This window comes from Sturnira hondurensis, unplaced genomic scaffold (assembly GCF_014824575.4).
Source record: "Sturnira hondurensis isolate 20B ecotype Veracruz unplaced genomic scaffold, ASM1482457v3 Scaffold0008723, whole genome shotgun sequence".
In the NCBI taxonomy this organism is placed as follows: Eukaryota; Metazoa; Chordata; class Mammalia; order Chiroptera; family Phyllostomidae; genus Sturnira; species Sturnira hondurensis.
In genome coordinates this window covers 1,701,483-1,728,920 of record NW_028081354.1, presented here as the reverse complement: position 1 = coordinate 1,728,920, position 27,438 = coordinate 1,701,483, and the positions used below count along the sequence as shown (strand labels likewise).

The window sequence follows — 27,438 nt, the reverse complement described above, 5'->3', positions numbered from 1 at the left end:
CAAACTTTTTGGTTTGTATTGGTTTCAATCCAGGATCTAACCTTTACTCTTAAATAAATATAAAAATACCATTCTTTCAATGTATAAATATTACACGTATGCTAAGTGTTAACAACCAGAGCTCAGTAAACGCCCTTTAGGCCTCATTTTTCAAGTAGACTTGGGAGATCCTTCACATCGGGTGTTTTTCACTCTTGGCACCAATGACATTTTGAACCAGGTGATTCTTTTTAAAAAAATCTTTATTACAGCTGACATTCAATATACTTTATATTAGTTTCAGACATACGGCATGCTGGTTAGACAATTATGTAACTTACACCATGATCCCCCAACAATTCAAGTATGCACCCGGCACCATACGTAATTATTACATGATTAACTACATTCTTTATGCTGTACTTCACATCCTCAGTTTTGTAACGGCCAACTTGTACTTCTTAGTCCCTTCACCTTTTCACCGAGTCATCCTCTCTAGCAACCCTCAGCTTGCCCTCTGCATCCATGAGTCTGTTAGTTTGTTTTGTTTAGATTCCACATATACATGAAATCATTTGTCTTTCTCTTACTTCATTTAGCATAATACCTTCTAGGTCCATCCATGTTGTCACAAATGGTAAGATTTTAGTCTAATGGCCAAGTAATATTCCATTGTATACAGGGACAAGTGTTTTATAAACTGAATTAATTCCTTATTGTGGGGTGTTATGGGTCCCAAAATTAAAGACACAGAAATGTCTTGTTACTGAAGTCCTAACCTCCAGTGCCTCAGATAGAATGTATTTGGAGGTGAGGTTTTTAAAGTGGTAACTGGGGTAAATGAGGTCCTACGGATGGGCCCTGATCCAGTATGACTGGTTTCCTTGTAAGAGGGGATTAGAACACCAAGTGAGAACAAAGACGACCACGTGAGAGGGTAGCCATCTGCAAGCCCAGGGGAGAGCTCTCAGAAGAAACCAACCCTACTCACAATTTGATCTTGGGCTGCTATTCTCTAGGACTATGAGGGAAAAAAATTTGTTTGAGCCACCCAGTCGGGGCACTTTGTTAGAGCAGCCCAGCTCTAGCTGGAACTGCTCTAAACGTTCTAGTTAGAACACTCCGTGGGGGGGTGACCTGTGTGTTACAGGGTGTTTAGCAGCGTCCCTGGTCCTCTCCCCATTGATATATCAGTGGCAACCCCCTAACCCCACAGTTGTGACAGCCAAAATGCCCCTACACACTGCCAAATGTCCCCTGAGGAGAAAAATCTTCCTCCCCCGCACTGAGAACCACGGTTTCAGGTAGCCTCCGGCCCCCTTGGCACTGCCGGCGCTCACCGTGGTGACTGCTCCCTAACCAAGCACATACCCAAGTATTACCTGAACGAGTTCACTTGCCTGGCTCCCTGTCTTGGGTCTCACTGCTCCCGGGCAAACTCCTTTTGATACAATTAATGTCATAATTACTTCCTGTTTGATTCATAACAGACTGTGTACTTTTCAGAAACAAGCAGGTTTCATTTTAGCACAATTTCTGGCAACCCAGATGTAAGTATCACATCAGTGTTAAACCCACGCTGTCTGCCATGGCTTGCTCATGGCACATCGGGTCCTGTGTCACAGTCAGTGAGTGCTGCCACTTTCAGTTTCCCTGCTGAACCACTCATGACTTTAGAAAAAATGACTATGACAAATACTTACATAACCATCTGAAGCTCAGGAAACTCATAAAGAAAACAAACGGCCACTTAAGTGTCTTCACTCTAAGTCATAATGAGACTCCATACAATATCCAGAAACTCAAAAACATATCAAAATGCCAGTCAATGGAGACATTCTCTGGAAAGCAAAAGTCACAAACATCCTGCAACATTCATAAGTGTGTCGTCCTAGCATAGCCGCACTCCCATGTTATTGGAAGGCTGACGTGTTTGGGTTGGGCGGTGGGGAAGCCTGACTCAACTGCTGAAGAGGAGGCATCAGGAGCTCTGGAAGGAACTGGGAGCGGGTGGGCACTTGGTACAGAGGTCATTTCTGACTAACCCCTTCCAATAATTTATAGTTTATATGCAGCTATTCACAAGATTCTGCTTTAAGCACATGATTTTAAGTTGATATAGAGTCTATTCATTTCCATAATCCATTTATTGCACATTCTTTTTAATAGCTGAGATTCAAAGTGTTAAAAATTCAATTCATCTAAGTGAAAAGAAAGACTCACAATAATCATTTTTCAGTGCCATTTCCGAAGACTAACCCCATGTTTTAAGTTTATTGTGACCTCACATTACAATACTAACGTCTGAGTAACACACTGGACACAGGTCTGAAAAACAACTGCCTTTAACTCAGGCAACAACCCCATGCAGCTGCTGTAAGGGGCACACTGGCGTCCAGGTGTCAGGAGCTTCCACACACGAAGGATGAGTTATGACCTCATGCCTCCCTAAAAATAGAGGCCTTAACTCAAATGCTCCGTGTGGTAGAAAGGTTGGAGAATCCTCTTCTGAGGCTGGTTTCTCCATGGAAGAGAAGGAGAATGGCTTAAGGATATTCTGAAATTTACAACCAAAGCCAAACAAAACACCTTTGCCAAAGCCTGTGTACTCTGCAAAGCTGGTGAACCTGTGAAGTTAGTATTTTTAGAGAGCAGTGTTCTAGAGGCAGAAAGTAACTAACCAAGTGAGGATGTTTTATAACTACTTTTTCCCCAGAAAGGCAGAAAGCAATGAAAAGTCAGTTAAAAATAGTCTTTAGAATTTAACATCTTTACTTGGGTACTTATGACTATGAAATTTATATGGCAACCAAGAGTGCCATATTCGGATCACCGCACTGGAAAAGTCAGCCAAAGCCCACACTAATTCCTGTTCCGCTTGTTTCTCGGCTCCATCTCCGCACTCTCGGACCGCGTACGACGATTCTGCCTTGGACTTGTTTCTGTGTCTTGTTGAAAATCGTCTCTGAAAACAGGAAAAAGGAATTGGCATCTTAGAAAATAATGATCATTATTATTATACAGCAGTTTCTACTTTACAAGTGCTTTCACAGGCATTATTTCATTTAAACCTTTCTACTCCACTGACAAATCTGTTAAAATATTATTATTATTATCATCATCATCATTATTATTATTATTCCCACTTTACAACTGAGAAAACAGTGACCAGCAGAGATTACAGATGTAAGTGATAGGGCCAGGAACTGAACCCTTTTCTTTCTTTAAAACATTTTATTTATTGATTTTAGAGAGAGAAGAAGAGAGAGAGAGAGAGCGAGAAACACTGATTCACTGTTCCACTTATTTATGCACTCATTGGTTGCTTCTTGTATGTGCTCTGACCGAGGGTGGAACCCACAACCTTGGCACACTGGGATGATGCCCAACCAACCAAGCCACACTGGTCAGGGCAAACAATTGTAACTTCTGGATCCTGTCAGAACTGATGCCATAAAGGCAACTATGAAAACCAAGTTTCAAAGAAAGATGAGTTCCTCCAAAGAGAGTTGGCCCACATGAATTTGCTTACTGTGGGCAGAGAACTGGAGAAAGAGGTGGCTCTCAGGTAACATGCTAATGCAATCTGAAACATGGGCTAGTACTGAAGGTCCTGCCACAGAAGAGTCCACAGCACCTGAAAGCTCTTTTCCAGGTGCTTCCGTCAGGTGCTCAGGAGAAAAACGGGGAGCGGGACAAGAAGACTGAAGAGTGCCGACTTTGGTGGCACAGGTATAAAGCAGGTGCCTGGGGGTGACGGGGGCCAGGTAGGAAGTCCTGCCTCTTCCTTGGACTCTTCTCTTTCATGAAGCAAAAGCTTTAAGTTGCTCAGGGAAGAGCAGGAAACTCACTGGCCCATGGGACTCTGGCCAAGATCCATGCCTCTGGGGAAGGAGCAGAGGTATAATCTGCCTGCCTACGAGGGAAGGACAGGAAATCATTTGTAAGAACACAAAATTCATTGGTGCTGGACAAACAGAAGAGACAAAAACCTCCACCTCTGGAGGAGAAGCAGAACACCACCTTGGGCTACCAGTTCTCATACTACCCAGAGAGGTCTGACCACCATGGGGGTGGGGTCAGGGGCAAGGGGAGGGTGCTGCAGAAGCCCCATCCCTGAGACCAGGTGCACAGGGCCTGCCCAAGACTGAGGGTAGGCCAAGACCACAGAGAACCCCCAGCCCACCCCAGGAGGTGCCCAGCACCAAGGAATGAGCAGAAGCAGTGAAGGATCAAGGGAGAGGTGTGGATGTGGAGAAGAGATACCCGCCTTGGGCTGTTGGCATGCAGAGATGGCAAGGTAAAAGCAGCCCAACTAGAGGAACTTGACACATGAAGGTCATGTTGGTAACAAGAAAACTCCGACCTAGGTCAACTGCCCCCACTAATGGCCTGATGGAAGAAGCATGCCTATTCCTAGGCATAAGCACTGTTGACCTCAGTGTCTATGGCCCTTCACAGTATGTCTAGCATTTAAGCAAACTGTACAATACACAAAGGGAAAAAAATCCATTGTCAAGAGACAGAGAGAGTGACCTACATGTCAGAACCATAAGACCGGGACCTTTGGATGACTGCAACTGCTGCATCAAAGCCTCTAGGGGAAAGCTGGACTGCATACATGAACACATACTGCCGGTGGGGGGGGGTGGGCAGGGGGGTGGGCTCTGAAGGACAGAGATCATTCCTGTCCTCCTCTCCACACACCTCCCAGAGCCCAGAGGTTCCTCCCCCAGGTGTCAGCGCTGGGCCTTCTCCACCTCCACAGAGGCAGTGTGTTCCTTTCCATTAGCTATCACTTTGCCTTTTTCAACCTTCCCCTACTCATGTCCAGTCCTTTTACCCACAAGGGTCAGGTGCAGAAAGAATAAGGACATTTTATAAACTGTACAGAGACTCCTCATCTTCCACGCTTTGACCCATGCTGGGTCAGTGAGCCGTGTCCTCAGCCATGTAGTCATTAGCCCTTTGATCTAGGACAGGGGTTAGCACTTTTTTGCAAGGGCCAGGTACTTGGGGCTTTGAGGTCCATACTGTCCCTGTTCCAACTGCTCAATTCTGCCGCTATAACATTAGAGGAGCCCCAGATCATAGGTAACAATTTTATTAACAAAAACAGAAGACCAGATTTGGCCCACAGATCATAGCTGGCCCACCCCGGACCTAGAACCACATCAATCCAACCAGAGGATCCAGGTGGCTGAACCAGAATTAAGTTTGATTCTTCTAGGACCCGCTTAGCTAAGCTGCCGGCTGGAGGTGTGCCGATCTGGACAGGACAGAGTGTTGCTATACGGAAATAGTGGAGATAAAGGAGCATAATGCCCAGCAACAGTCAGGAAGAAACTCTGAGCTCTTCAATTCTACTACAACTCCAACACCATTTGTGTCCTGACCATTACAGTGTTTCTGACACAAACAGTGTCAGAAAGTGACCAAAAGGAGATGATTCCTTTCTGGGGACAGCAGCATTCAGTAACCAAGCTCCTTCGCTAAGCTGTGCACATGAGGGGGAGGTGAGGAGGTTGACTTTTTTTAGAAGAGGCCACCCCTACATCCAGTATTAGATGCCTACTGACTGTAGGGAGGATAAAAAGTCCATCAAATCCCTTGACCACCAGCCACTGCTGATTCCAGTTGATCTCTTTGGATCCTGGCCCTTACTGCTGGTGTCTACATGAGTGACCCAAATGGTCTGATCAGCACCCTCTAGGTTTGCAGATCCACAGTGGGCAGGGGGTGTCTTTAAGCTGCTAATCTGTGATCCTTCTGACCACCCTGAGGAGCTGATTTAACCACAGTCACCTCCTTAAAGACCCTGTCTCCAAAGAAATATTTGGGGTTAGGGCTCCAACATATAATTTTAGGGGAACATGAGTCAGCCCTTAACAGCTGCCATGATTCAGACATTCAGTTCTGACAAGAGCCTAGTAGCAAGCTAATGGCTGTTTTTCAAAAGTGGTACATGTGGTAGCTATGCTAGGTTAGAAACATGTCTAGAATTCTTTCAGAGGCTCCAAAAAGGAAAATCATTAATCACAAATACTTGTAGCTCGAAGTGGTCCATTAGGGTTTGGGAGCTCAAAGGTATTAGCACTTTTCTACAAGTTGTGCTTCCCTACTGGAAAATTAGCTCGGATACCTGTGGGATGGAGAATTGCAAGCATACAACACACCGATTTCTACATATACTCAGACATAGAAGCAGAAACAGTGCACAAAATTAGCCCGAAGGGCCCCACCTACAATCTTCCCTTCCCCACAATGAGCCCTGCCCAAACCCCACACAATCGAGGCAGGTGCTTCCATTCCCCAGAGGACAGGGTGTGAGGGTGAATGTATAACTAACTATACCCAGCAGAGCCACAAAAGTCTGAGTCCCTTCCCTTCCCAGAGTTCAACAGCACATCCAGACTGGTGCAGGCAGCCTTTCACTGCACTTAGGGACCAGGATACTTGGCTACACACTTAAGCAACACAGCTAGAGCACTCAAAAGAATTCTGAAAAAAAAATTTACATGGTAACACCCAATGATGCTGAGGATGGGGAGCAAGAGGAACTTCCATTCATTGCTGGTGGGAATGCTAAATGGTCCAGCCACTGCGGAAGCAAGTTTGACAGTTCCTTAGTATACAATCCAGCAACTGCACTCGTTGGTGTTTACACAAAACCTTACACTTTGCTCATAATTATAATACAACTCCATACAGCACTTTATTCATAACTGCCAAAACTTAGAAGCAACCAACATATCCTTCAATAGGTGAATGGATAAGTGAACAGCAGTAATCCATACAATGAAATACAAACAGCACTACAAAAGTGAGCTCTCAAGCCACAAAAGAATAGGGCGGACCTTACGTGAATACTGAGTGAAAGAAGCCAATCTGAAAAGACTACGTAATGTATAGTTGATTTCAGTACATGTTATAAACCTGTAATCATCAAGACAATGTGTTATTACTGAAAAGACAGACATACAGATTATCAGCGGACATTTTGTTGTTGCTCTACCAAAGTTTGCAAAGGAAGTTTATTTTTCTCTTAAAATCAGACCGCAATACAAGTTACATTACACTTACAGTAATTTTGAAGGATGCTTTACTGCAAATGCACAAACACAGCAATAAAATGCATCTAGTTCAGGCCATCCCACTGAGTTAGGGTGGACCCCCATCTGAAATTTGGTTTCCTTGCTGAGATGGATGACAGGATGCATCTACCTTGAGAGTATGTGTGATACTCTGATTTATAATAAGAAATATATATTTAGTCTCCCTCCCCTGACAAAGCTCTGAAAACCCTTGGAATTTCCCATGATGAGAGGGATTAAAGGTGCCTTTTGTTATGTTTACCAGGTGATTTTGGAAAAGCAGGTAAGGATGGAGGCTGGCTACACAGAAACCAAACTTATGATCCAGTCCTACCTCAAGGAGAGAAGAGGGGCCGGATATGGAGTTCAATCATCAATGGCCAATGACGGAATCAACCGTGCCTATGTAACGAAGCCTCCATAAAAATCCAAAAGGACAGAGACTTCCGCCAAGATGGAGGCATAGGTGGAAACACTGTGCCTTCTCCCACAACCAAGTTTGGATACAACAAAAGTTTTGGAGATCTAAGACACACCCAGAGGCCAGAAAACCGAATTATACGGAAGTCCGACAGCTACGAACCGTTCAATGGGGACGGTAAGAGAGACAGAGCCAGCAGTGGAGCAAGGTCGGGAAGGACAGACCTGGGAGTGCAGGCAGCCCGGACCTAGTCGGGGTGCGGGGCAGACTGACCAAGGTCGCACATTTGCGCGCAGTGAGACGGACCACGCAGGCCCCAGGGGGCGAACCCAGTGGTGGAGGGCTGACAGCGGTGGCACACTCGCATGCAGTGGAGCGGGGCGCGTGGCCCTGGTGACGGTGGTGGCTGCGGTGCTGGTGGGGGTCGCAGCGGCGGCGGCAGGCGGCGGCAGGCGCCGGAGGGAAGCCATTATCCCTCTTTGACCCCGCTCCCACATACAGCTTCACAACCCAGCAACTTACTTGCCCTGCTCTGGTGAAAACCTAGGGCTCCATTCCTGCTACTTAACAGGCACGAACAACCCAAAAGATGGTGCAAGAACTCAAAGTCCCAGAGCCAATAACTCTAAGCGACCAACAGATTGCCAGCCTCTCAGAAGCCCAATTTAAAACACTATTTATCAGGATGCTCACAGAATTGGTAGAGTACAGTCACAAATTAGAGGAACATATGAAGGCTAAACTAATTGAAATGAAGGGAGATGTCCAGGAAACCAATAGCGATGGAAAGGAAAATGGGACTCAAATGAATGGAATGGACCAGAAGGAAGAACAAAACATCCAACCAGAAAGGAATGAAGAAATGAGAATTCAAACAAATGAGGAGAGGCTTAGGAACCTCCAGGACATCTTTAAACGTTCCAACATCTGAATTATAGGGGTACCAGAAGGGGGAAAGAAACAGCCACGAGTGGAAAACGTATTTGAACAAATAATAAAGGAGAACTTCCCCAGTCTGGCAAAGGAAATAGACTTCCAGGAAATCCAGGAAGCTCAGAGAGTCCCAAAGAAGTTGGACCCAAGAAGGAACACACCAAGGCACATCATAATTACATTAGCCAAGACTAAAATGAAGGAGAGAATCCTAGAAGCAGCAAGAGATAAGGGGACAGTCACCTACAAAGGAGTACCCATCAGACTGTCAGCGGATTTCTCAAAAGAGACCTTACAGGCAAGAAGGGGCTGGAAAGAAGTATACCAAGTCATGAAATCCAAAGACCTACAGCCAAGATTGCTTTATCCAGCAAAACTTTCATTTAGAATGGAAGGACAGATAAAGTGCTTCTCAGATAAGGGCAAGTTCAAGGAGTTCACCATCACCAAGCCCTTATTATATGAAATGCTAAAGGGACTTATATAAGAAAAAGAAGATGAAAAATATGAACAGTGAAAGGACAACAAACTCACAGTTATTAACAACCACACCTAAAACAAAAGCAAACCAAGAGGACAGCTAGATCAGGAGTGGAACCATAGAAATGAAAAACACATGGAGGGTTAGAAACAGGGGGGTGGGAGGAGGAGAAGGGGGGAGAAAGCACAGAAAATAGCATAGATGGTAGGTAGAAAATAGATAGGGGGGAGGGTGAGAATAGTGGGGGAAATAGAATCGAAAGAAGTTGAGACACGTGGTTATAAACTAAGGGGGGAGAAGGGTGGGGGAGGGAGTGTGCGGGTGAACAACTGTAATGGTATAATCAATAAACTATATTTAAAAAAAAAACCCAAAAGGACAATTTAGAGAGATTCTATGTGGACAAATAAGTGGAGATTTGAGGGGAGTGGCACACCTGGAGGGGGCATGAAAACGGCCCTTTCCCCAGACCTTGCCTCATGCATCTCTTTTATCTGGCTATTCCTGAGTTATATCCTTTTATAATAAACAGTGATGTAGTGAATAAACTGCTTCTCTGAGTTCTGCACGCAGTTGTAGCACTTTAACTGAACCCAAGGAGGGGGTAGTAGGAGACTCCAACACATGCCTGGTAGGTCAGAAGCCCAGGTGACAATCTAGACATATGACTGGCGCACGAGAGGGTGGAGTTAGTCTTGTAGGCCTGAGCCCTGAAACTGTGAGACCTGATGCTATCTCCCATTAGTATCTATGGGTCAAAATTGAGTTGAATTATAGGATGCCCACCTGGAATCCAGGAATTGCTTGTTGGTGCAGAAAAACACCCCCTCCCCCAATCAGAACTGGTACTGTAACAGCGGGGAATCGTAACTCACCCCACAATTCTTTTGACCTTATTTCTGTAAGTGCTGACTCTAATATGCAGCTTGTAGATAAAGAGCATGTTTGTCTAAGAATCCCAGGTACCACCTTCAAAAGATACAGACTCTGACCTTCAGTCATCCCAGCCCTGGGAGATTTGATGACTTTCAACCATAAAACCAGGATGACGCACACAAGACCACTGCTTGACCAGTTTCAAGATCCTTATCAGAATGGACTGTGCTGGTATGCACACCTTTTCAACCCCTTCCCTTGATCTCCTTGTTCTTTTCCCTTCCCTCCTTATGAAAACCTCTGCCTGAACGGAGATGTGAAGATGGGCTTTGCAACAAGAGTCCCCATCTTCTCAGATTCCTGGCATCTGAATAAACCACTTCCTTTTCACCAGCACCTGTCTTACGAGTTTGGCTTTTAGTGTAGCAGGCAGCTGACCCTGCATTCGGTTACAGTGCCTGAATCACAGTATGAAAAGACTTAGCACTCACATAAAAAGGCTTTTCTGGGGAGAGCAGGGCAGACTTCCCAAGTCAGTCTGAAAACTGACTAGCCTGGGTTTTTACGGTGGTTGGTGGGTGGGATCAGAGTGAGGGTCCCATGCACAGAGAGGGGCGTGCACAGTTTGCCAGGACCAAAGGAGGGAGCACCCAGGATTTCTTATCAGCTCTCCCAGATGTGAAACAGAAGAGGAAGAGAATGGGTTAATACCCAAAAGCTGTCAGCAAACAACAAAGGAGTGGAATCAGACTCCCTATTACAGGGTGTAAACTGATGAAGAAAGAACTCGGCCCCAGGACTCCCGTGCAGCGCCAGTGCAGCGCCAGTCCACAGCCCAGGTGGGGTGGCAAAAGCACTCAACTTGGGGTTAGGAGATCCCAGGCCATTCACCTCTCCTCCGGGCTCAGGTTCCTCATAAAACAAAGTGAATGAAGTTCTTCTCTACCCTGCAGTCACAGGCACTAAATAACAAAAGGGACATCACAGCACCTACTCAGGGGACTGGCACATATTAGGAATTTGACAGATGTTAGTTAAATGGACATTTGTCTTCTCTAATACTCAGAAGGGATTCTGCAGATTTTAACAGTATTTACTTCCTAGAAAATAATGGCACAAAGGAAAGAAAAATATATCAGCAAGCATGCAGCCTCCCTTGGGATCAACCTATTTCTCTCTCTAGATAAAGGTCTATGAAGAAGGACAGGTCTCTTTGGTTTTAGCATCAAATGTGAGAAAACATTTTGGTTTCTTTCTAGATGAACTGAAGGGAGAATCTACATTATGACAGATAATAACTGCGTTATGACAGAACTGGTATCCAGAAAGTTCTTCACAGACAAAAGCCATGAGTTAATCTTAGAAGAGGAAAAGCAGAAAGGATAACAAATGTATCCAGACACGATTTCCTAGATTCAGGATGGGAAGCCACAGTTTAATGGAAGCAGAGGACACACTAGGTTTGAAAGAAATGGACAATGAGATGGTCAATAAGCAAACAGACTGAACTTAAGGTTTTGTTAAGTCAAACAAGCGAGGCAGAATCAGAGTGATAACCATGGACAAATTCTGCATTGTATCACTTACTGCATACAGTTCTGGGCACAACACTTTAAAAGGAACATGAACAGGCAGACCAGAGCTTGTGTAACATGCCTGAGACCTGCCGAGCCAGGGAGCTTCCCAGGTTTTTCTGTCTCAAGGAATCATCCTTTCCATTGCAGGGCAGGCCACTGATGAATATGTTCATTGTCTGGGGGCAAATCCCCAGGCCCACTCTGTGTTTAGCCTGCTTGGCTCTCTACCCACAAACAGGGAGAGGCCGGGCCCATCAGCAATAATTTTTTGATGGACAATCAAAAAACTGTCCATCAATATAGCTCCTTGTTGCTCCTAGGTTGTTTCCCTTCCCATCATTTTATTTTCACCTAATCTTTAAGGGTTTCTTGGGGTTTGTTTTTATCTTTTTTGCTTTGAGCATTTTAGGGCTCTGTTGTGAGGTACATACATGCTGACAGTTACTATACTGTCTTGATGGACTGATCATTTTATTATAAAATTATCTTTGTCTTTATGTCCATTTTATCTGGTATTACTATAGCCATGACAGCTCTCTTCTGTTTTTTGTTCCACAGTATTTTTTTCTATCCTTTTACTTTTAACTCATTTGTCTTTGATTATAAAGTGTATCTCTTGTAGATAGCATGTAGTTGCATGTTTTTTTTAAAAAATTCACTCTGCTAATCTCTGCCTTTTAATAGAATACTTAATCCCTTTATGCTTAATGTACTTACTGATAAGGCAGGCTTTATAAGCTGCATTGCCATTTGTTTTCCACAGAGCTCACCTCATTTTCTCTGTCCCTCTGCTCACTGCCTTCTTCGGTGCTATTTAAATGTTTTCTAGTGTGTCACTGCAGTCCCACTGTCATTCCTTTTACTATGCTTAACATTTTATTTCCTTAATGGTTGCCCAGGGGAACATAAAGAATTAATTTAAAACAATCTAGTTCAGATTAACACCAACTTAATTTCAATAGTACATAAAAAAATTGTTCCTAAATAGCTTTGCTCCTTTCTCCTTTTGTTTTGCTATTTTTGCATACAAGTTATACCTCTATATACTGTATGACCATCAATACATATATAATCATTGCTTTTTGTAGTTGTCTTTGAAGTCAGACAGGAGAGTTACAAAAGAAAATCTATACTGTCTTTTGTATTTATTTACACTTGCATGTGTCCTGACTGGGAATTTATCCGGTGACCCTTTGGTTCACAGGCTCGCACTCAATTCACTAAGCCAGGACTTCTTCATTTTTTAATATAGTTTGCTAAACACAGAATTTTTGGTTGACAGTATTTTTTCTTTTACTATTTTGAAATGTCATCCCACTGCCTCTGGCTAGCCTTTGTAGTTTCTGATGAGAAATCACCAGATTCCACAATAAATAATGAGTTGCTTGTCTAGTGCTTCTTTCAAATATTTCTGTCTTTGACTGAGTCCACTGAGCATCTCACATATATAGATTTTTTCTCACCAAATTTAGGAAGTTTTCAGCCATTATTTCTTTACATATTCCTTCTGCTCCTTCCTTTCTCCTCTCTTCATGGGACTTCCATTTTGCATATGATGGTATGCTTGCTGGTGTCCCACAGATCTGAGGCTGTTCATTATTCTGCATGCTTTTCTCTTTCTCTTTTTCAGACTAAATAATTTCAATTGATCTATCTTCAAATTTGCTGATTCTTTCTCCCACCTGCTCATATCTGCTGTTGAGCCCTTAGTTAATTCATTTCAGCTATTTTGTTTTTCAACTCTGAAATTCATTTTTTCCAATTATTTGTATTTTATATTGTAATTCTGTATTTGGAAGACATTGCTCTCATATTTCCCTTTAGCTCTTTAGATACTGTTTCCTTTAGTTCTTTGAACATATTTAAAACAGCTGATTTAAAGGTCTAGCAGTCCAGTGTCTGAGCTTCCTCCGGGATGCTTTTATTGGTTGCCCCACCCCCTACCCACAGTGTGTATGTAGAATCTTGTTTCTTTGCAACTCTCATAATTTTTTTTTTGGTGAAAACCAGACATTTATAACAATCTGGAAATCAGATTCTCCTATTTCCCTAAGGTTGGTTGACATTGGTGTTTGCTGTTGTTGTTTATTGACTTTCTCAACCAATCCTGCAAACATGCATTTTTGTTGTTGTTGTTGTGTGTTGACAATGAAGTGTCTGCTTGGTTAGCTTAGTGACTGGATGTAAGTTTTCTTAGTCACCTGGAACCGAGATAACACAAGACCCCCTGCTAAATCAGTCTTCACCAAAGGGCTGTGTGTGGGTTTTAGGGCATGTATTCAACACTCAGTTGACAATTCTGCCCCAGAAACACCTAGACACCTGACTGAAGATACCAGAGACGCAGCTAACTGAGAACTGGTGTTACAGGTAGTACGATGAGCTGGTGGACAGTGTGCACTGTAGGACTGGACACTGAGGAAGTCACACCTCTACAGGAGGCTGGCCAGTGAGCTCACTGCAACACAGAGGCAAAACCCCTTCCTCTCACCATGTTCCCCCAGAGCTCTGTACTGATAAAACTCAACATCAAGAGAGCTGGCAAAACAATGACATTTAAAGGGCCCAATCCAGTTTTCACAGAACAAGCAAAAAAGATGAATTTGGAGATGTGAGGCAATGAATCAATACCGGTACTGGAGAGAACATGGAGAGAAGCCACACAGAGAAGACTAGGTGGGAAGCTCACTGAGTGAGGGGTGGGCTGAGCCCCAGGTTCTCCTCCAGTTGGCATCTTCCCATACCTAGACTGGGCTTGTCATAGTGGAATGGATGTTACAAGAGCAAGCATCCCAAAGAGAACATTCTAGAAGGACAAGACCCACTGTGCAAACGCTCATCAAGCTTCTCCTCACATCATATGACTAAGTCCAGAATCAGGGCAGGCCTCACAGTCTGAATCCTAAGAAAAATGGTTCATTGAGGGGCAGAGGGGAGGGAGTGGTGGCACCATCAAAGTAACCCTAACCCCTGGTGTATTCACAGTTATAAAAACTCATCAAGCTATATACTTAAGATTTGTCCACTTTAATGTATGTATGCCAAACTTCAGTGAAGGCAGGACCCCAAAGAAAGAAGCCAAATTATTAACAGTGCTCAATTACAAAATACGACAGGCTTATAAATGCATGCAAATGACTCCTCCTGGGGCTAAGATGAAATACAGATCACCAATAGAGAAGATATTTCTTCGTTTTCTGACTTTATAAGAATATTAGAGAAAGCTATTTCCTTAAACTTCCTTTTGAGGCACTACGAGACAAAGATGTAGAAGATAGGTGGCAACCCTAACCCACTCAGGCTCTTGAAGTCCAGTAACCATGTCGCTAACACCTGGAACCTAATACCAAGCTCATTCAGCTCCAATAAACACTGACTGACACATTCGGTCCCACAGATGCTTGCTGAGTGCCCGCCCTGGGCTACCCAGGCACTGTGCGAGGTGCCTGGGAGTCAAGGTCCAACAAGCACACTCCCTGGAAAGGTGGTCAGGGATTAAGTGCAGAGTGCTGCAGGAGCAGGCAGGGCCTTGTAGTGGCGCTGTGAAGAGGGGATGACAAGTCCTGTCTAGATAAAGAAAGGGGAAAGGCAATGAGGACAGAAGAGCAGAGGCAAAGGCACAGAGACAACCGGGCTTGACTCTCGGAGGCAACTGTGAGTAGTTCAGCTTGGCTGCAACCGAATGACAGAGAGGTTTTATACATAAGGAATGAAATTCCATGCACCAGCAGGTAAGCTAGGGCCATAACAGGGACAGCTTGGATGCTAGGGAGTCCCTGAAGGAGTTTAAAGTATGACACAGAGAACATAATGTATTTTAGATCTCAGCAGCAGAATAAACTACAACGACTAGAGGCAGAAAAACAGTGGGATGGCTGCTGCTAAAAGCTGGAGAACAAATGGGCCTGCAGGAGGCTGTGGCCCAGGGGCCGACAGACGCACAGGCAATCTATAGTGATGATACTCAAAGTGGGGGCCCTGGAAGCAGCACCAGCAATACCCGGGGGAACATGTTAAAAATGCACATTTCTAGGCCCCACCCCAAAAGTACAGAATCAAAATTTCAGAATGGGTGGAGCCCACTAATCTGTGTTTTACCAAGTCTTCTAGTTGATTTTGATGTATATTTAAGTAGGACAACCACATCTACATAGGACTTGCAACTGACTACATGTAGGAGGTACGGGAGAGCGAAAAGTGGAAAATGATTCCTAGAATGTTTCTGGCCTGAGGAGTAAGGTGGCCTATTACACTACCATCAACTGAGAGAGGGGACAGTGGGAGAGGAGCAGGTCTGGAGTGAAGGAACCTAGACTCCCACGTTTTATGTATAAAGAAACTGAAACCTAGAAATACAAAATGACAAACCAGGACTGCTTTTTCTTCCCATTTTCACCCTGTTCAATGTACATACATCTCATAGCTCAAAATGGTATGACAAACCAGTATTTACGGACATAATCCAAAACTCCCCCGTGCAAAACGAGTGGGTTTTACTTCATATGGAGCACTGTGTTGCTAGCAGAGCCTGTCAGCACTTACGGAACTAGGGGAATGTGTTGGAACGGACACAGCATGTATGTCTGAGAACTAATATCTCAAGTATGTCATTTGTGGTACCACAAAATATGCCTATGAATAAGATATGTGCTTGTAGAATCGCTGCATTTTGTTGAAAAATAGAACTGTGGAGGCTTTTCCTGATTCTGCCTGTAAAGCTATGTTATGGCATACATTTATTATTTATTTACACAAAAGCTTATTTAAAGTGTTGTGCTCTCGGCTGAAATCAGAAGTCCTGGATTCCGTGGACCTTGACCTCGTCAATGGAGCTCAGCTTCCTTCTTCGCAGAATGAAGGGACCGGACTGGATGAGCACTCACATCCTTCCAGCTTTAACATGACTATCAAGGGATGGGGTGTGTTTGTTAAGGGTTTTCTTACAGTATTGACTTTAAGAAGTCTTCATTTCAAGAACAGACTCGGCTCAGAAATTCTGGGCTACAGCTTGTCACAGCCGCCGGTCAGGAAGATTCCCAACACAAGAGGACAAAATTAGCTAAGGAGTAGCCTCCTTTCCCAGATTTCAAAGTTAAATAATGTTTAGGTGAAAGTAACACAGCAAAAGTCTCACTTTCGTAAAACACTAGTTTGAACCACCAAACATCTCAATAGCCTGACAAACCCACTCATACTGTGCTCCGTGGACACACCACACTTTCCCATTTTCCCAGGGATTCAGCTATGAAACTACAAAATGTAAACAGCATAGCATACCTCTCCTTTGGAAAGATAGTGTATCCAGCTTAATGGTTGAAAGTGCTGACTTGACACATTAGGCTAGACTCTCAGCCCCATCACCCATCACCTGGAGCTCTAACCCGTTCAGCTTCAGTTACCGCATTATAAAGCAGGGATAATCACACATCACAGTGTTGTTATGCCATTTACATGAGATCACATATGTAAAGTATTTACTGTGGGTCAGAACTGGGTTGACAGTAGAGCTACAATGCTGAACCTAAGGAATGGCAGGGCAGATGGACAAATAGTCACGTGAATGTGCTGGAAACAGGACACAGTGCTGCAAGGACCTGTAACAGGAGGACGTGATCCAGAGGGCAAGGCAGAGAAGACGTCCAAGAGATGCACATCTCGAGTTGAGATGTGAAGGATGAGTAGGGGTGAACTAGGAGAAAGATGAGAAGACCATTCTCTGTAGAGAGTCAAGCCCGTCCAAAGGCCCTGTGGTGGGACAGAACGTGGCATGAAGACAACACCTAAGGAATCTGCATCCCTGGAGCAGGAAACAATGCACAAGTGTGTAATAAGACACACGTCTGGAGAAGACCAGACCATGTAGGACCTTTTAGGCATATTGAAGAGCCCCTTCTCGATCCTAACAATAAGAAGCTACTCACTATTTTTAAAGTGGAGAGATGAGTAACAGTGATTAGACTTTCATTTTGAGAAGGTCACTCTAGCTGCAATAAAGAGATTAGGTTGTAAAGAAGTCAGAAAACATGGATAGACAAATTAAGACACAATTTATTGTGCAGTCAAGACACATGGTAGCATGAATTAGGGTGACGAGAGGGATAAAATTAAATTGATGGATTCCAGAGATATTTATGAAGTAAAATCTGGCCCTGACCAGTGTAGCTCAGTTGGCTGGGCATCACACTGCAAAGCGAAAGGTCACTGGTTTCGATTCCCAGTCAGGGCACAAGCCGAGTTTGCAGGTTTGTTCCCCAGTACTCAGTCGGGATGCATAAGACAGGCAACCAATCAACTGCTTCTCTCTCTCTCTTCCTTCCCCTCTCTATAAAAACAAATAAACTTTTTAAAAAAAGAAGTAAAATCTGTAATACAGGTTGTAGATTGAACATACAGGCACTGGAGAACAAGATGTCAAGAATGAGTTTTGGGGGAGGGCATAAGAAATTGGCTGAAAAAGATCATGTTTTTATTTTGTTTTAAAAACTTTTTCAGGGGGCACTGGAGAGTAGATACAGTCAAGTGATTAACTTTGCACATGTCGATTTTGAGGTGTCTTAGAAATATCTAAGAGGAAGCATCAAGTAGGTAGGAAAGATAAAATTTTTAGGAGATAAATTTAATCTTGACCCATATCAACAATTGACCTCAAACAATAGGAAAACAGGGTACTGTGACTTGTAAGTCAAAGAAGAGAGGGTTTTAAGAAAGGTGAAGAAGTCAATAGTATCAAACACTGCTAACAAGTAAAGGAAGATAAGGTCTCAAGACTGTCCTCTGGATTTAGCAACACGGAGGTCTTCAATGACTTGAGTGAAAGCTCTGTCAGAATGATGAGACTGGCTGGATATGACTGGGGAGTGGAGACTACAAGTAGAGATCACCTCTCTCTATACGACACACAGACATGGACAACAGTACAGTGACAGCCAGAGGGCAAGAAAGGTAGGGGGACAAGAGAAGACGGCAAGGGGCGATAAATAGGGATGGAAAAAGCCTTGACTTTGGGTGGTGAGCACATGCTGCGCTGTGCGGATGATGTTTTACTAAGTAGTACACTTGAAACCTGTATTTTATTAACCTGTATGGTTTTATTAAACAATGTCACTCAAATACACTCTATTTTAAAAAAGAAGGAAGGAGAGATACAATGAGAGCTACAGGATGAGAATAAATGTGATGAGAGGCTGAGTACGTTTGTCTGTTGGTTCTGTGGCTGGTTGGTTGTACGCTGGGAAAGATTTGAGCATGTCCGATTAGAAAACATGGCTGAGAGGGAGAGGTTGCCTGTGCGAGACAGGAGGGACAGAGCAAAGTTCCTGAGCAGTAGTGAGGAAGGAGGGATCAGCCTCCAATAGGAGTTAGGACCTCCGTTTACTATAAAAGGAGGGTATGAGGATTAAATATGTATAAGTACAGGCACATATTTATACACTGGAAAATATGAAGGTTCCTATATGATAGCTTCTATTTTCTCTATAAAGGACAAGGTCTTCAGCTGGGGCGGGGGGTGGAGTGAACTGAGTTTTCACATAATCCCTGTGAAGAATAGGACAAAGAAAAAGTCACAGAAACAGCACAACTGCTAGGCAATTCTGAGGCCCATCTGAGGGGTGTGATCATGAGATTACAGCGCAGTAAGCCTGCCCTGCTGCCCTACAGTCTGCTCCCACAGGTGGAGACCAAGGAAAACGTATTCTTTTTCTGCACTGTTGATTCCTCCTTACCCACCAGTGGGACCTGGAATGGTCCCCCCCTCCCCCCCAGCTTCAGTTCCCAAACTGATTCATAAGTGGTATAAGAGAAGTGGAATTGCATTTATTCTGCACTAACCATCTTATGACTAGGAACATCTAGAAAAGAATTAAAACTTTCTAAAGACCCTGGAGCCAGTGCTTAAGGCCAAACTATTAACCGCCGATTGGAATAACCTGTNATTCCTGTCCTTACCCACCAGTGGGACCTGGAATGGTCCTCCCCTCCCCCTCAGCTTCAGTTCCCAAACTGATTCATAAGTGGTATAAGAGAAGTGGAATTGCATTTATTCTGCACTAACCATCTTATGACTAGGAACATCTAGAAAAGAATTAAAACTTTCTAAAGACCCTGGAGCCAGTGCTTAAGGCCAAACTATTAACTGCCGATTGGAATAACCTGTCTTCGGAAAAACAACTTCTGACGAGTATTCATAGTTATCACACTGGGGTTCTAATTCTAAGCAGAAATACATAGAAACAAGTAGTTAACTTCAAATCTTTACCTTGATGGGTATGAACTACCACTTTCTTAAATTGGAAAGTGCAAATATTCTTTTGTTTAAAAATCAACTGTACAGAATTAGAATTTCTCAGGTCAAAGTACATGCTTATTTTTAGATTATGAGAACTCACTTATGTGATGCTTCCCAGGCTTCCTCTTCTTCCAGAATATCTCTTATGATGTCTGAACTGGAACTAAAAGGATATACGTTAATATTGCCAGACAACAAAGACAGTATGGTTCAATCTATATAAAAGTCTAGAAAAGGTGGACTAACCTACAGTGACAGAAAGCCAACCAGCAGACCAGATTACCTGTGCGGGAGCTGGAGATGGGCAAGGGGGGGTTACAGAGCAGCACCAGGGAACTCGGACTGTGGGGGTGGTTTCCCAGCTGCGTATGTACGTCCAAACTCTTCCAAGTGTGTGCTTCAAATATTTGAAGTTTATTCTACTGTGCTTTCAATAAAGCTATTTTTAAAAATCTTTATAGGTTAGTAATAATGAAAAAAATCCCAAATCTTAGGTAAATCCCTCAACATAAAACCTGAATTCAAATGGTATAAAGTCACGGCCTTTTCAATTTCTCACGGCAGCCCAAGATCAAATCGTGTCTTAAAAACTGCTCTCTAGCAATGAGATTCCCAAGAGATGCTAAGTTCCTAAGTGGCTATTATATAATCCCTTTGTAAGCAAAGTAAAGTAAAATTTAATTAATTTGCACTGTGCTAAAAATGGAATTTGTTATAATGCAATCTGGCTTAAAGTGCTGTGTATTTCTGGCCTATCTGTGCAGAGCAAACAAAATTATAGAGGGCGTGCATTGTTTCTTTATAAGAAAACTGTTTTAAGGTTTTAGCATCTTGTTCTCACCAAAATAAAATCCTACCAAATAAATACTTTAAAAAATGTGTGTATCAATATCAAAAAAGCATTTCTGCCTGGCTGGTGTAGCTCAGTGGATTGAGTGCGGGCCTGCGAACCAGAGGATCGCGGTTCGATTCCCAGCCAGGGCACATGCCTGGGTTGCAGGCTGGTTCCCTGCAGGCCAACTCCCAGCAGGGGACACATGAAAGGCAACCATACATTGATATTTCTCTCCCTCTCTCCTTCCCCTCTGAAGATAAATAAATAAAATCTTTAAAAAAAAAAAAAAGCATTTCTGTAGACACCCAAAGGCAGAATGTCACGGGCCCTGCAAGGTCGACTCAGAAGCAGTGGTCGCCACGCCAGCGTGGAAAAGGCGAAAGCAGAGGGCACACAGTCGGGCGCAGAATGACAGATTTGGAAACACTGGTGCCTATCATATTTCCAGTGATATTCTAATAGATAAAAAGAGCTTAAAAATTATAAAGACTTAAAGTGCCAATGAATCATTCAGAACTACTTCTGACAAATCACTTGAAAGCAATGTTTCCTATGATGCCTGGGAAAAAAAGGCAGTAAAAGTCCATAAATACAGTTCTGTACCAAAAGTTTTATTCAGAGGATTTCCGCCCAAACCCTGGAACTCCAGGAGCCCTGCGCAGGGCCCCTCTGCCCGAGGATCGTGTGTGCAATGGCCCACGTGTGGGGGTTCCCACCACACTTCAAGTAGAGTGGCCCTCTGATATAGGTACACGATAGTCCTCAGGCTTTTCAGAATAAGAATTCTCATATGGTGGTAGCAATACTTGTAGTATTTGTGGCTTGACAAAATACATAATGATAATGAGCATTATAAAATCAGTAATACTTTTAGTTTATCTTTCAGTCATTATAGCAGCACATGCACACATTTTCAAAACAGTAGTGCATGCATTTGTGGACACTACAACGTCCACAGATGGTCTTGGCCATGCCATCATTCCTTCAGGCTCCGGGTGGGAACCCCTGATAAAGCCTACCAAGAGCACCTAAGCCCCTACTACGCTCTCAGATCCAGGACGGCCCACTGCTCACCAAGTGCTCCTGGAAGCAAAAACATTCATTTACCATCAGCCATCCTCACCTTAGGGCACACTGGCTTACAACAAGCTTTCCCATTAAACGGCTAGCTAAATGTAGTTTTTATCAGCAGGGAAGAAGGAAAGCAGGAGGCCTTAACAAGATCCACAGCCAATTTTACCAACTTTATTATTTTCCTAAGAGAAAGACCCAAAGAGCCACTCACTAGGTAGGGCTTAGGCCCACGGCCAACCCTACTCCCACAGAAGTGGTCTAAACCTTTCCGATCCCAACCTTTGTTATTCCTTACCTTGGTGATAAATCATTCCAACTTTATAAAGAAAACTGGAGCTCCTTTAACGTAACTCTTTCGTTCCCTCTCTCTACCCAAGTTACATCGATGCCCTCATCCATTCTTTTTCTGGACGGAGCAGCAATTTTCAACCAGTGTGCTGTAAGAATTTTTAGAACATGCAGTACCTATTTAGTCAGGGGGCATTGACTTCTTTCACCTTAGACTGTCAAAAAACGACAATAGCCATTTGGTGTGAATAAATCAAAATTATACTTATTCTTTTTGGTCAGATAGGCAAGAAATACATCTTTTGGTCTGCTGCAGAGTTTTGGTTAATTATGTGTGCCTGAGGTGAGAGAGGCCGAGAAACACCGTGACACAGCAGCAACAGGGCTCCCCAACCTTTTCATTAGTGCCCCACCCCCACTAGCCTTTTTAGACAATTTTCCCCAATTGTCCCTCCAGGAAATTTTAATGCCACAAATGTAAAGTATATGTAAATATGTGTCACTTATACTGTGCTTTATACATAAAGAGTAAGATATTTTGGGCATCCCTGCCCCCAAGGACAAGTTTCTACCCCCTACGGGACAAAACTGCTCCTCTCGAAAACCCCTGAGTTAGAGGACTGGGATTAGGGGCTGGTCATGTGGCTCTGGGTCCTGGTAGGTATCACATTAGCTAGAGAAATGAGGTCAGCCTCTTGCTGATACCTCCAAATGCACACATACTATTTTTTCTAACAGGAAGGTGACAAAGTATCCCTACCATTCCAGCTAAGTAAGCAGAATGACCAAGCTTGTCAACTAACCTAGTAATCTGTGATCAATTTACCAAGCAGCCCTCAAATCACCAGTACAAATAACTGGACTGTTAAAGGAAAATATTTGCAGTACATTAATGACATAAATCTAAGAGGTTTTTGCTATGCTACCTCAGGAGAAACAGATGGTAGAGGAGGTAGACAAAAACACACCTCAAAAGCTGCCTGCAACCCCCTCTTCCTCTGAGACTGCAGTGGCCCTCACCAGGCAGACCACACGGCTCCATGATGGCCTCAGTTCTCACTACCCTGCCTTCTGCTCCAGCCCAGTTACTAACAAGAACAATAGCCAATTAGTAAAGTGACTGATACCCAGTTTGGGAGGGAGGTCTGGCCCTGGCCAGGTGGCTCTGTTGGCTGCAGCATCGTCCTGTAGACCAAAAGGTTACATACAGGTTTGATTCCTGGGCAGGGCCCATACCTAGGTTGTGGGATGGGTCCCAGTCAGGGTGCGCACAGGTGGCAGCTGACCCACGTTTCTCTGCCTCTGCTTTCCTCTCTCTCTGAAATTAATAAAAACATACCCTCAAGTGAGAACTAAAATAAAAAGTTTGGGAGGTTTAAGGTTTACCTAAAATGAAAACTCTAAGATTATCAGCTATATCCGCTGCTCCAATTCTAGCCACCACTGGGAAATGAAGTGTCGACACTAACACAATTACAAATACCAGAGAGAACCGTTCACTCCTTTTCAAAGTTGTGTCCTTACTATATTCTACCTAGAAGCCACATTCCCGAAATTAAGTGAACAGCTTCACAAGTAGGATTTTACAAAGAGACCTGGACTAGGGGGACGTAACAGTCAGTGGTACTATAATTATCACTCTCAGATCTCTTCCTTGTGAATAGAAGTCAGCAATATTTTTTGAAGTCTTAGCCATTTTAATGTGCTTTGGAGATCAAAATAACTTCTTTAACAGACTTTTAAAACATCTAAAAGAATCCTCCATAAGACAAAATGATGACTCACTCTGGTCTACCTAGGGTCGAAGCATGCACAAATCCACACAGCGAAAGCTTTTAATTCTTGGACAAAGAATGTTTTCAAGGGAGGGATTTAGAGGAACCTATATAAAGGATACATGGACAACAACTGAGAAGGGTGGAAATGGGAGGGAGGGGGGAGGATGGGGGGTGGGATGGGATGGGAGTAATAGACAGAAAACTGTACTTGAAAAATAATTAAATTAAAAAAATTGAAAAAAAAAAGAATGTTTTCAGAGTAAACTGTAGCTTCCCTATTTTGGTTTGGAATATTCTGTTAAGCCGGGCTTTAAGAAGCTGGATAAATATGAGGTCTGGTACATAAAAGTTATAGCTCCCTATGGAAGGTTGTTCATATTGTGCTCCCTAAGCTATTATTATCCAGATTAAATACATGTGAGAAAGCCTTATTAGAAAGAAAAAAACCCAGCAGAAATAACTCCTGGTTCGTGTGGCTCAGTGGATCAAGTGCCAGCCTGCGAACCAAAGGGTTGCTGGTTTGATTCCCAGTCAGGGCACATGCCTGGGTTGCAGGCCAGGTCCCCAGTAGGGGGCATGCAAGAGGCAACAACACATTGATATTTCTTTCCCTCTCTAAAAATAAATAAATAAACAAATTTCTAAAAAAATGAANAAAAAAAGAGAATGTTTTCAGAGTAAACTGTAGCTTCCCTATTTTGGTTTGGAACATTCTGTTAAGCCGGGCTTTAAGAAGCTGGATAAATATGAGGTCTGGTACATAAAAGTTATAGCTCCCTACGGAAGGTTGTTCATATTGTGCTCCCTAAGCTATTATTATCCAGATTAAATACATGTGAGAAAGCCTTATTAGAAAGAAAAAAAAACAGCAGAAATAACTCCTGGTTGGTGTGGCTCAGTGGATCAAGTGCCAGCCTGCGAACCAAAGGGTTGCTGGTTTGATTCCCAGTCAGGGCACATGCCTGGGTTGCAGGCCAGGTCCCCAGTAGGGGGCATGCAAGAGGCAACAACACATTGATATTTCTTTCCCTCTCTAAAAATAAATAAATAAACAAATTTCTAAAAAAATGAAAAGAATCTCAACGTCTATAAAACTTCTAACCTCTGTTCAGGAAGATTCTACTAGGTCAACCACAATTAGTATTTCATACCATTTAGACCTTATTTTAAGCTCAAGGTTTCAGAAGCATAAGCTAAACTGGTTTTTGTTTGTTGGTAGATTGTTGGTCTTTGGCCTTGTTGGTCTTCCTAAAATACTGGTATTTCACTTTTGTCATTCTGACCAAAAGCGCAGCACATCTTCTCAGGCAAAGGTAAACACTATTGTTAAATAGCATCTATAGCATCTCACTTCATTCCATTAGTCAAGATTTTACCCACGAAGTGGAAAAGTAACACACCAAATACCTCTGGCAAAGGTACGGTTGCTAATACCATCCAGAGGGAGAAAGCACTAATTTTAGCTTCAAAGTTCAAGTTTCAGTCAGGTTTCTCCCACTTATAACTTTGGGCAAGTTGCTTAATCTTTCCAAGTCTCAACAGCCTCACCTGTGAAGTCAAGATAACACATGTGGTTCACACAGATACTTTTAAGGTTAGTCAACAGAACACACAAAATGTTCAGCATATAGACTGGCATACAGTGTTCAATAAATGTCAGCTCCATTTTCATAAAACACGTTTCAGTCTCAATTACCTGATAACGGCCTTAGCACTATGCTTCAATTTGGCCTAGGAAACCTGGTCACTATTGAGCTCTATTTTAATCTTTGATTTCCACTGTTTCTATGACACGAGGGTGCAAATTCATCAGAACTTGTTATTTGTCCAGCATGGCAAGTACACAGGGTACTGTGGGGTAAGAAAAATGCAAACATCAGCGATAAAAACCCTGCAGATTAAAGATTACTAACAAGTGAGATTTTTCTATTATCTTATAGTTACTTCCCATTCCTTCTCATAATTGTGGCATTAATTTGAACGTGGTTGAAAACAACCAACTGAAAGAAAAAACTCCTTCAGGACAGTTCGCTGGAGCAGTGACGGTGTGCGCACAATGCCCACCAGACAATGGGACTTGAACAAATGTTGTGGTCCCCACGAACCCTGCCTCAACACCCCCCCTTTTAGTACTCCATTCTGCAGAGCAAGCAAAAGTTTATATGCCAAAATGTTAGCAGTAGGCTAACAATAACATACTAGGAGAGTAAACATCCTAGGTCCAAATAAAATCACTCCATGACGACAGTGACAGAAATGACCACTTCGTGAGCAACTACATCCACAATCATGATAATCAGCTTGCACACACTGCCTTTCCGTATTACAGGCCCACCAGGTCTTACCCCCATCTGACAGATGAACAGTAGCTTAGAGAAATTTAAGTAAAAAAACAGGGGAGTGAATGTGAAACTCATCTTTCTACTACATCACGTTGCTTCAACCAGTGGTGGCAGAAAATGCTATTAAGCCACCGAGTTAAGAACGCCACCTCCTGCAATGCACTTGTCAGGGAGGTTCTGCCAGGTGGCGGCATCAACAAGGCTCACGGGTAAAGCAAGGCTAGGAGTGGCCCTGCTCTCCGCTAGATCTAGAAAAAGATAAAATGAAGAAATCTTCAAACACGAGAACAATACCAGCAAGAACTTGTTTATCAAGTAATACATGCTAAATCCTTAAAAAGAGAGGAAACCAAAAGAACCAACTTAGTTTATATTCTTTCTGTTCACTAACAATATATGACCATCTCATTTGCTTTTCAGAATCACCCAGGGAGATTACAGGGCAACACAAACTATCATTATATTTTATCTGTGAGGAAACTGCAGCCCAGGGAAATTAACAAACAAGTGTGAAGCCAAGGCTGAACTGAACTCTCACAGTGGAACAAATAAGACTGACTGTGTGGTACATGAATCTAATGGACACATACCCATCTCAAGGCCTCAAGGTCATAGTATCTTAGGTGAAGACACACCTCAGAGCAATGTCTTATTCATCCAAAGAACAGACATCATGTAGCACGCAGTTTAAGCTCTTCTGAAACCCCAAAAGATACTTTCTCTAAAAAATTCTGACAAAATTTCCCATATTTTGTCTAAAAAATGTCAACAAACAAAATTTACCAAATGAAACAAGATGCACCAATTAGCTTTCTGGAGTAACCTGAAGTTCATAAATGTTCCCAGACAAAAGGCTACATAATAAAATACAAAAAGGTCACATATGTTAGCAGAAAAAGATTTTGTGGCAATATTAAATTCATTAAATGCCACATTTTAACAGTTAAAAATCCGAGTGTAGCCCTGGCTGGTGTGGTTCAGTGGATTGAGTGCCGGCCTGAGAACCAAAGGGTCACCAGTTCGATTCCCAGTCAGGGCACATGCCTGGGTTGCGGGCCAGGTCCCCAGTGCAGGGCATGAGAGAGGCAACCACACACTTATGTTTCTCTCCCTCTCTATCTAAAAATAAATAAGTAAGTAAATAAATAAATAATCCTTTAAAAAGTCCAAGTGTAATATGTCAATATTCCAAAAGCAATTATAAGGATTTTTTAAAATTACAAAGCTATCACTGAATTATAGAAAGATACTTACAACTTAGGTCACTGTTCAATTACTCTGATGTTTTCTTTAGATACTGTTTTCTTTTAATTTGACCAGAAACATAATCTTATTTTGCAATTTTTCTAACAAATTGGATGTTCCCAAAATTACTAAATCCCATTAATACATGCGTCTCACCTTACTGCCTGCATCACCAAACTTTATTAACCAATTTATAACAATGACATTGATGAAGATAGTGATGATTTC

The 27,438-nt window shown here is 43.0% G+C and overlaps 1 protein-coding gene across 3 annotated transcripts in view; it reads right to left on the bottom strand.

Annotated features, from left to right (window-relative positions):
* Positions 1-2,107: 2,107 nt before the first annotated feature.
* RAD18 (RAD18 E3 ubiquitin protein ligase) overlaps positions 2,108-27,438 on the bottom strand; it is a 120,807-nt gene continuing 95,476 nt past the window's right edge. The window contains exons 12-13 of one of the 3 annotated variants that reach the window (XM_037055702.1): positions 19,749-19,811; positions 2,108-2,944 (exon numbers count right to left, since the gene is read on the bottom strand). In XM_037055702.1, the coding sequence (XP_036911597.1) occupies positions 2,842-2,944; positions 19,749-19,811 (166 nt within the window). In that variant the 3' untranslated portion in view covers positions 2,108-2,841. Of the gene's footprint in view, positions 2,945-19,748; positions 19,812-24,692; positions 26,214-27,438 lie in introns of those variants that run through there. The other 2 variants (XM_037055703.1, XM_037055704.1) reach the window with 2 other exon arrangements.